General features: G+C 38.0%; 1 protein-coding gene across 1 annotated transcript; it reads left to right on the forward strand.

Annotated features, from left to right (window-relative positions):
* Positions 1-9,556: 9,556 nt before the first annotated feature.
* On the forward strand, positions 9,557-10,639 carry LOC144642136 (melanocortin receptor 4-like). The gene has a single exon (XM_078501127.1). It carries the CDS (start codon positions 9,710-9,712, stop codon positions 10,637-10,639), a length of 930 nt encoding a protein of 309 aa, XP_078357253.1. The 5' UTR covers positions 9,557-9,709.
* The last annotated feature ends 316 nt before the right edge of the window (positions 10,640-10,955 follow it).

Here is a 10,955-nt window from a genome sequence, read left to right on the forward strand (position 1 = left end):
AATCGACCGTTACCGAGCCCATATAAACGCAGGCCGTAGCTCAGGTCAATAATGCTGTTGCCATTAATTGTTTAAGAGGGCGTCTTTCTTAGAAACACCCACACAATTTCGCATAAAAAATAATTTTGCCTGAAACTCTGTCAACTGAAAGACTTTACCGAGGTAAGAACTAAAACAGATTTGGTTTGATTTGAAATGATATTCTGGCCGCGTTAGGAGGCATAAAATATTTTCCCTTGTCAGCCCCCGTCACAACGTCTCGAAAATTGAAAAATAGGCACTTTTCGTAACACTGTAAAATATTTCTTTCGCATCATTTAGCCGCAAATTTTATATCAACTTGCTCATAAACCTTTCTAGTTTTCCAAGAAAGTCACAATTTGCCTCTCATTTCTCCTGAAAAGACAAAATGGAGCGTAATATGACCACTACTAATTGCCTTCGAGCGAAGGCTGTAAATTGGCTTCGATTTAGAGGCTATTTTTTAAATTTTGGGACCAACCTAATACTTCTAGCCTATACAGCCGACTAGAGTAGTCGTTAATCTGCAAATATGTGCAAAATCCCATGTACGTTTTCAATATTTCAAAAGTTGTGACCGTTTTTATCAGCACATGTACCAGCATTTTCGATTTTTTAGCCTATATTGAAATCGAACTCTCTCGAGCAGATTTTGACACACATGCAGCCTACCTGCTTCTCATCTCGGTTTATGTCCAACGTTAGACGGTTAACAATCCCCAGATTGCTAAATTCCATAATAACTCCAGCAAATTGGTAGGTATTGCCTTCAAAACTTGAGCACCACGGCATCTATCGAGTCCCTTGTTGGCGAGCGAAAGCCTGAATCCAAGGCTACATTTCGCACTAAATAGCTCATTGAACACCGTTTCAGAGCCGTTTTTCTTCAAGAATCAGTCAAAAGACACTCCGAGACTGGTATTCAGAGAACATAGCCGCGATTTGAGGTCTGAATTCCGAAGAAACATCACCATTTACAGCGTACATCTCGACAATATCGATACTGTGTGATGCTGCTTCCGCAGAGGTCCGCATAAATGGAGAGACCGCTGATCGCTTGTGCCAACAAGGCAATGTCACTATAATTTTTTTAAATCAAAATTTGGAAAGCATGCGCAATTTCGAGTTTTAAAGAAATCAATCCTATAAATAAATATATTTTAAAAGCGAAGCCTCGAGCCAAACGGCCCATACTGTCACAGCTTATCCCGGTTTCGATAGCATTAAGTGGCTAAGAATTGTTCTACTCCCTCCTAGATGGAATGCTAGTCCATCGCAGCCCCCCCCCCCCCCCCCCCAGAATTATTTTGCCGGTAACCATTTATAGACCCGGGTGGGTAGAGGCGCTATAAAAGAAAATTGACTTGCTAAAGAACACAATACAGCAACGCTGGCCAAAGATCGAACCGCGGACAGTTCGATCTGGAGTCCGGCCGACTGTAATATATAGCATTTTGAATTTCGGAGTTCACGCCACACAAGACCTAAGATGGCCGCCAGAAGGCTGTCACGTTTTCTTAAAAAAAAATCCTCATCTTGCCATTTTTAATACTCTGGACACTTGAGCGTTGAGGTTTTGCCGGAAGAGTTTATTTGAATGTTTACTTTTTCGTGAGGGTGATCGGATTTTTAGCAGAATTTAATGCCAGATCACATGTCTGTGCTCTTCAAATTTGCGTGAAACAATTTGACGGATAACTAGAGTACAGAATAATGTACAGATCTGAGACTTGGACAAGTAACGGTAGTTTATATAGCAGTTTTCTATAACCTGCAATATTTTTTTTACTTAATAGTTTTGGTTTTATTTTTGGCTGCGTGACAGTGAAAACAACTTATAGGATGAAGTATTCTTAGCCTGCCTGCCTTTTGATGAGAGGGATGAGAGGACTTAATAAAACGTAGAACGTAATATAAGCACAGCTATGTCAAGGCATGGAGCTAAGACTACTTAACGACTGTCTGTTACTCTTACGGGATGTTTAACATGGTTTAGTCAGAAACACATTCACGAATCATATCCGTCCCCTTGTCTATCAGAAGTTGCTTTTTTTCTTTTGATTTTACATGAATCTCAAAGTGGCTACAGATGGCTTTCAGCATGACCACATTGAATTTTTGAAGCGTGTTGCTGTGGTAACGTTCACAGAGGTCATACGTGTCGTAGCAGATGGGATGCGAGATGTTGGTTTCTCTATTAACCTCATCTACCAGAACTTGTCTGTCGGAATTTTCCTGGAGGCATTGGACATCTTCCTCGTCATCGGGTGACATTCCGACCAGACCCTGATCCTTGCGACGTTTTGCTGTTAGTCGGGAGAAAAAGCGCTGGATTTGGTTCTTCGTCAGCCACTCTGTTCTTGTAAACATACGTTCATTGTCTTCATTTTTGGCATTTCGCATGTCTACTGCAACTTGGGAAGGGCATAGGCGTACGGGCAATTTTTGCCAGGGGGGCGGTGAGACATTTGCCCAAAAAAATTCTCGCAAGTTGCATGCCCAAATTTTTACGAAACAGTCTAGAAGAAACAAAGTTCATACGAAGCACTAACATAGGCTTTCAAATGAAGTGAAAATTTCTTATATAAGAATCTATCATATAAGCACATACAGCACGTTAAAAGAAATAGCTGTCTCTACCATTTCGACGGCCGAAGATATCAACCATACAATCCATGTCATTGTTGACTACAGAGTTAGAACATGCCCATTAATTAACAATTATCCTGCGAAATCGCGCGGAATATCGCCTGATACTTAGCCGACGAGGCCGTAGGCCGAGTTGGCTAAAATCAGACGATATTCCGCAAGATTGAGCAGGATAATTGTTTTATTATTCAACAAATTGTCAACGAAACACATTTTGCAGATAAAAAAAACGGTAATTATGCAGCGCTTTACAAGATTTCGGACGAATCTTCGCAACCTACGTATATCGCAGGATATCTGTTATGTACGGATGACAGATAACGTTAACATTTTGACCATATATGGGCAGCGCACGCATGTGTTGAATAATGCTAATAAGTGCGATGGCAAGTAATAATTTAGGCCAAATAAAAAAACAAAAAAAAAAATGTTTCTCGTCCCGATTTCTATAAAAAAAGAGAGCGGCCGGGCGCATTTTTTTTATTTTTTAATTATTTATTATTTTGTTGTATTCCGTACCTGTGTTGTTCGAATATGTGAATATTGATGTAGAAGTAGTAAACTTGTATTAAGTGTCAATCGCTCTAGCGCTTTAAACACCTATTGGTGACACTAATGTTTTTTCCTCCATCGTCAAATTCTCCAGGCCAGAAGCAAACTTCCAAAATAAATCCTGCAAGGTAATTGACCTATCCAGTACGAACCTAGTGTAACAAGGATTTAAAGTTTTGGGCCTTAGTTTGTATTAAACGCAGACAAAAGCCATGTCTTACTCCGTACAAAGTGAAAGTAAACATTGTTGGTTTTTGTTCGTTCTAATTTTTCCAAAAATAAAAAAGAGAGGCGGCCCCAAAAAATGAAGCGGGTGGGGACGAGAAACACTTGTTTTGTTTTTGTTTTTTAATTGGCCATACTGACACGTTGTCGCCCCATCACATGCTGCGGAGGTAAGTTTTCAATCTGCGCAACGCACTGAATGATCGTTCTGCAGAACACGATGTAGCAGGTATCACTCACGGATATGAAGAACTTAAGGAAACTCTGAAAACTTATCAATTAGATCATTCTCTTGCATTTCTGAAGCAGCCTAATCCGCGCACACGACGAAAACTCGCGCACATTTTCTGCTCGGTTTCCAGAATGTCTCCGTCGATTTTATAAAATTTAGTAACACAGAGAAGCTTTCTATATTAGGTGTTTAACTGTGACAAATATTTGCAGTACAGTGCCCAACAGTAAATAAATTACAAAAATGTATATCAACAAATGATCCCCTTAAAATAGAAAATATCTATCTCTTCGAAAAAAAAAAACTTCTTTAAAAACTGGCTTTGCCCAAATTTCTCTTGCTGCCCAAAAAATCTGAGTAGCCCAAAATTTGAGGGGGCTGCAGCCATCCCTGCCCCCCCCCCCCCCCCCGGCCTGTACACCTATGGGGAAGGATCCGCCTTTCGCCAAGTTCTTACTCCTAGTGTAAACCGTGCCGTAAGGTATTCTTTAACCTTCTGCGAAATTCTAAAGTTGCTCCTCGGTTTGCTCAGGGCCCATCCTGTTTGTATAGGATTGATTTCTTTAAAACTCGAAATTGCGCATGCTTTCCAAATTTTGATTTAAAAAAATTATAGTGACATTGCCTTGTTGGCACAAGCGATCAGCGGTCTCTCCATTTATGCGGACCTCTGCGGAAGCAGCATCACACAGTATCGATATTGTCGAGATGTACGCTGTAAATGGTGATGTTTCTTCGGAATTCAGACCTCAAATCGCGGCTATGTTCTCTGAATACCAGTCTCGGAGTGTCTTTTGACTGATTCTTGAAGAAAAACGGCTCTGAAACGGTGTTCAATGGGCTATTTAGTGCGAAATGTAGCCTTGGATTCAGGCTTTCGCTCGCCAACAAGGGACTCGATAGATGCCGTGGTGCTCAAGTTTTGAAGGCAATACCTACCAATTTGCTGGAGTTATTATGGAATTTAGCAATCTGGGGATTGTTAACCGTCTAACGTTGGACATAAACCGAGATGAGAAGCAGGTAGGCTGCATGTGTGTCAAAATCTGCTCGAGAGAGTTCGATTTCAATATAGGCTAAAAAATCGAAAATGCTGGTACATGTGCTGATAAAAACGGTCACAACTTTTGAAATATTGAAAACGTACATGGGATTTTGCACATATTTGCAGATTAACGACTACTCTAGTCGGCTGTATAGGCTAGAAGTATTAGGTTGGTCCCAAAATTTAAAAAATAGCCTTTAAATCGAAGCCAATTTACAGCCTTCGCTCGAAGGCGATTAGTAGTGGTCATATTACGCTCCATTTTGTCTTTTCAGGAGAATTGAGAGGCAAATTGTGACTTTCTTGGAAAACTAGAAAGGTTTATGAGCAAGTTGATATAAAATTTGCGGCTAAATGATGCGAAAGAAATATTTTACAGTGTTACGAAAAGTGCCTATTTTTCAATTTTCGAGACGTTGTGACGGGGGTTGACAAGGGAAAATATTTTATGGCTCCTAACGCGGCCAGAATATCATTTCAAATCAAACCAAATCTGTTTTAGTTCTTACCTCGGTAAAGTCTTTCAGTTGACAGAGTTTCAGGCAAAATTATTTTTACGCGAAATTGTGTGGGTGTTTCTAAGAAAGACGCCCTCTTAATCATTGATGTATAAATATGCTTTACTATTAATGTTATGTACAACAAATACCCATAATGCAAAAAGTAGGAACATTGATATCCGTGTTTAAGAATACGCCTTATTTATGATGACGTCAGCTGCTCACACTTCACCGAAGCCTAATTTACACGTAAGTCTCTTCCCAATCCTCCGCAACCTTCATGCTGTTTTCACGTGGTTATTTGTCTTTGCTGCTTTGGGAATTCGTTCATGATAAAGTTAGAAGTATGCATCTGAAAAAACGAGTCTTGGGTAGAAACTAGTTATTATGGTGTGGATATAAATAAGAGCTATTGTTATGTTGAACATAAACAACTCGCAATAGTTTGTTTAATTGCCGTGCGGATGTCTCGAAGACGCCAGCAATACACCAGCGGATTTACTGATGAGTTTACCAGTGAAACCGTGTATGCAGTTATAAAAATTTCGTAGTTTGAATTCTTTGAACCAGGTTTCCAGGTAGTAAAGGCAATTATAAAAGGGAAATAACAGATAACAAGGGCAAATAAAATGTACCAGGTGTTTATGGCAGACTTCTTTAACCTTGCCATGTCAACTTGTTGTCCAGGGACTTGCATTTGGACATGAATTTGTTCTTGGTGATGTCAAACAACCAGATAAATCCTAATCCACACAAAAGAAACAACTGCAAAGCTTAAACTTATTGAAAGTATCGTGACCCATTTAAGTAGCTGTACATTTTTGAATGAAGTCATTGCCAACCCACATGTTATCCACGACCATACTACGAAGAGTTTTGCCCTTCTCTCTGTTACCAGCTCCTGGTACCTAAGGTGGAATGATATCGCCAGATATCTGTCGATACTTATTGATACGATCGTCGAAAAAGTCACCGAGCACAAGAAGCCATTCACAACAGAGCTCGCCACAATAAGGTCGCATGAGACCTCACCGCTGTTGAAGAGAAAAACTAGAATCGTGATGTAAACAGGTTCGGCGATAAAACCAATACAAAAGTCGGAAAGAGCGAGGCTGGCTAGAAGAATTGTAGAAGGTGAACGCAACGATTGATTTCGCCAAATAGTTGCCAGGATCAATGCGTTTCCTAAAGCAGCGGTGATACAAACAAATATGTTCAAACAGATATTCAAAACGAGCGAAACACGGCAATAGGCAAGCAGCCTTACAGGTGCTCCCATACACAAGGGCGACTCTTCTTCTAATTCCTTTCGGCCAAACTCAGTCATACCGGAACGATTAATAGAATATAGAATATACGTCTTCTCCGTGCGTTACTATAAAATCTTTTCCTGAATTTAAATATGTTGTTAAATTGGAAATCGTGTAAAAAGGCTCCAAAAGTCTGAATAAAATTGCTCATAAGGAAAAATCAATTCACTTCATTGTACATGTATGCCTTTGCTTTATCAGACGTTAATTAATTTCAACTTTAATTATGTGTGAATCTGCAAACTTAATTTAAGATGAAATTAATTTTTGATTTTGCAATAAACATCATATGAAACCCTTCCCCTGCCATGTTTTGTTCTATAAATTTTATGATTTATTTAAAATTGACCGTCATATATAAAGTTTATCTTTTAATGGTTGTTCTTTACGAAGGAGATTCACGTTGAAACCAAAACCAAAAACCAAATCATCCAAAAAACCCGTTTGTTTTTCTCGCGCTTCAAAATTGTGGTTAAATGCAAATGATTTCCTTTCAAAATACGAAACCTTAAATTAAACAAATAGACAATATGAAAGAGATTTTTTTTATATTAGAACATTTGCATTTAAATTGTAATGTTTTCTGGAAAATTCAATTCATCCCATTGACTGATTGAATCTTTGCAAGGGAACGAGCTTTATTTTATTAAAAAAACTACCACACTGAAAACTGGGGGCATTAATTGAAATTTGCGTGGCATACCCCATATGAAGAGAAAATATTTTTTTATTAGATCTGTTTCATTATCATAGTAATCCAAATCCTTCAAGAAAACTTTGAATTATAACAATAGAAAAATAAGAGGTTTTACATGTGTATTTGTTTTGTTGCTCCTGACTTCTAGGTATTTTTAATTATAAAAGACAAACACGCCTCCAACTGGAGCATAAAATATACATCTGATTTTTTTGAGAGAAAATTGTCCAAAATCTTTCTTGAAGATAACGCTTAATTCAGACTGAAAACATTTGATGATAAATTGAGTTGGACGACTATACTATATCATGTTTACGTGTATTAACAAATCGTGCGACTTGCAAGAATTTATCTGCCATGAATTTCTGTCAGATACCTTTAATCCTGAAGCAATCCTGTTCAACATTTCCCTTCACATAATAATCAGCTGCCTGGCAACGTTGGGAAATGTGTTGGTGATTATCACTATATGGCGTACACCTTCGCTTCATTCACCTTCCAATACGTTGCTGTTTGGTTTGGCTTTATCGGATCTGTTCATTGGCTGTGTAGTTCAAACTCTTCACATCGAATTAAAACGACAACTACTGTTTAGCGAACCGGTGGCATCTTGCTCACTGGTTACGACAACATTTTTTTATTAGTATGACCCTTGTAGCTGTTACATTCTTAACGATGACGTCTATAAGCATCGACAGATATCTAGCAGTTTATCTTCATTTAAGATATCGTGAAGTTGTAACAAAGAGAAGAGTACAATTTCTTCTTGTGGCTATCTGGACAACTGGAGGTGCAATACCGTTTATTTCCCTTTTATCGCCGAATATCTTCAATTGGACTGTACTTGTTACACAAACTGTTTCTCTTTCAGTGGTGGTTTTTGTGTGGCTGAGAATTTATCAAGTTTTAAAGCGTCACCAAGCACAAATTCAAGACCAAGTACATGTCCAAGGACAACAGTTGAATGTGATGACGTATAGAAAATCTGCTGTAAATAGCATGCTTCTCGTACTTGTCTTTTTACTGTGCTATCTTCCTGTCCTGATTTCATTAGCAATTTTTATTGCAAACTCAAAATCTTCCAGTTTTATGGCCACTACTCTGTCATATATGCTTGTCTACTTAAACTCGTCGCTGAATCCGCTGGTTTACTGCTGGCGTCATCGAGAAATTCGCACTGCTGCAAAACAAATGCTGGCGAAAGTGTGTCGCTTCGGAAATCATCCGTGAAAATCTTATTTTTTACTCCACGCTCGTTGCAAAAAACAAAAATCTCACATTTTATCGATTTCTCATTAAATAAACATGAGCGGATCACTGGGAAGTGATGTCATTGCGAATGCACAAAGTGATTGTGTTTTTTTTTCTTTTTTTTTTTTCTTTCATTAAAGTTTCTAAGTAAATGTTTACATTACCACTAAGATATCACAACCCGAATTTACTAAAACTCTTAAAAGTTAATTATGATGCCCTGGTATCAGTCGGTAAAAATATCTAGTATATAAATTATATGAAACATTGGTGTCAGAAATCAATTTCACGTGAAGATTGAAAAGGAGAATATAAAAATCGCTTCATTAACTTCATTAACAACCACTGGCTGAAGGACAGTCAACGGCAGTTAAAAAAAAACATACGAAAACAGGTTAATGTGACAAACCTGTGAACGCAAGGTTCCCAGAAAAACAAATGGTCATGCCAAATTTTGACCAGTTATATTTAAAAAAATATGTAAAAATGTTGCCAGAACTTTCACGGTCACAGCAAAACTTAATTCCGACTTGGCCAGCCTATCAACGAAGATTATGTTGACGACAACAATGTAAAAAAACAAGATTTAAAAGGAACAAAGTTAGAAGCCATTGCAACAAGTAAAATTAGAAAAGTAAATAGCAAATATTCAATAATTATTGCTAGTGAATATTATTTATTAGCAAAAAAACTGACTGTGTTCTATTTACTTTTCTTGTCAGATGGCAGTCGTAAGCTGAAAGAAAGGATCGCGAGAATTTTAACATATAACACTGGCAGACGCTGATTCAATGAATTGAAAAAATATAACGGGCTTTAATGCCGCCTTACTTCACTGTTCACTTCTCTTACTTCATTATATTTTTCGAAAAAAAAAAAGACATTTTACATTATTTGATTAACAGCTAGATTGCAATTGAGTCGCTTTTCTATTCACTGATCAAACTTAATAAAAAAAATCAAGAAAATTAATTCATGTTCTATTGAGCAAACAGTATTGTGTCAGTCTCAGGAAGCTCACTTCAATATTTTTCTGACAACTGTGTGCAAGGGTTAGTTGCTTCTTTAATATAATAGAAGGCGTCAGCATTAATATATTTATTTACCATTGCCTTTGTCCTCTGACGGTTAGAAACTGAAAAATATATTAAACACATAAGTAATTAATTTCGAATTACACCTGCAACACGTCTTTATCCAGGAGGACTTCAACGAAAGGATGGCAACATGACGAATCTCAGCAACAAAGTGAATATGACCCAAGGGCTGTTCTGCCATGAAATACCAGCAAGCATCTTAGTTGACGATTCAAAGATGTTAATAACCTTGATAATTTTAAACACCTTCATCTCCATAGCAGCTACAACTGGAAACCTTTTGGTTCTTGTTACAATATGGCGGAATCTAAACTTGCACTCGCCTTCGAACACGTTGCTGTTCGGTCTTGCTTTGTCTGATCTGTGTGTTGGCTTAGTATCAGAGCCTCTTAACATTGGGTTTCAAGTTGTTCTTTTAAAGAATTCAAGTAAAATTACCTCATGTACGCTGATGGATACACGTACTTTCATATCGACGTTTCTAACATCAGTCACGCTTTTAACCGTAACAGCAATGAGCATTGACCGCTATCTAGCGATACATCTGCACCTGAGATACCAACAAGTGGTCACAGAAAGCAAAACAAGGACAATTATTGTGTGCATTTGGTTGATAAGTGGACTGCAGTCAATGATAATATTTTTTGATGCCCTGGCGGGCTTTTCAGTTCTTACAGTCACAATAACAGTTTGCCTTGCCATAGTTACGTTTGTTTGGATTGAGACTTACCGAGTTGTACGACATCACCAAGCACAGATTCAGGATCAGATGAATGCCGCTAAGCAATCATTTAACATGGCAAGATTCAGACATTCTGCTCTTAACACCATGTTGGTTTTAGTAGTTTTTCTTGTATGCTATGTACCTTTTCTTGTTTCTAAAATTTTCTTGACCTTCAAAGTTACTCCTTCAAATGTTGTTTTTCTCGAGGTCGCTTACGTATTCGTGCTCCTTAATTCTTCGCTCAATCCGTTATTGTACTTTCGTCGGCAGCGTGACCTTCGTGCAGCAGCTAATCAAACTCTGATAAAGTTTTGCTGCCAAACACAAGTACACTGAGTGCTTTATCTCAAACAGCATTACATCTTTTTATTAAGAACTGTTGTAAGTATAGTACGATTTCAACATTTCTTTTCAGAACCGCAACTAGCAAGAGGGCAAGACGAGGCATGTTTTGTTGGGAAAATAATTCCAAGTTGAACAAGATTAATTTTTCTCAAGAAATACCTTATGAAAAATGTCGAAAAAAGAGTTCCAAAGCTTCTAGATTTCAAAATTTGCTGATCTGGTCACGGCCCTGGCTTCGCCGGTACTGTCAAGGCTGTCTGATGATGTGAGAGAAATAATCATGCAGCAATCAATATGTGTAGCCGTT

The sequence above is a fragment of the Oculina patagonica genome, chromosome 2 (genome assembly GCF_052425735.1).
Source record: "Oculina patagonica isolate OP01 chromosome 2, crgOcupat, whole genome shotgun sequence".
NCBI lineage: Eukaryota > Metazoa > Cnidaria > Anthozoa > Scleractinia > Oculinidae > Oculina > Oculina patagonica.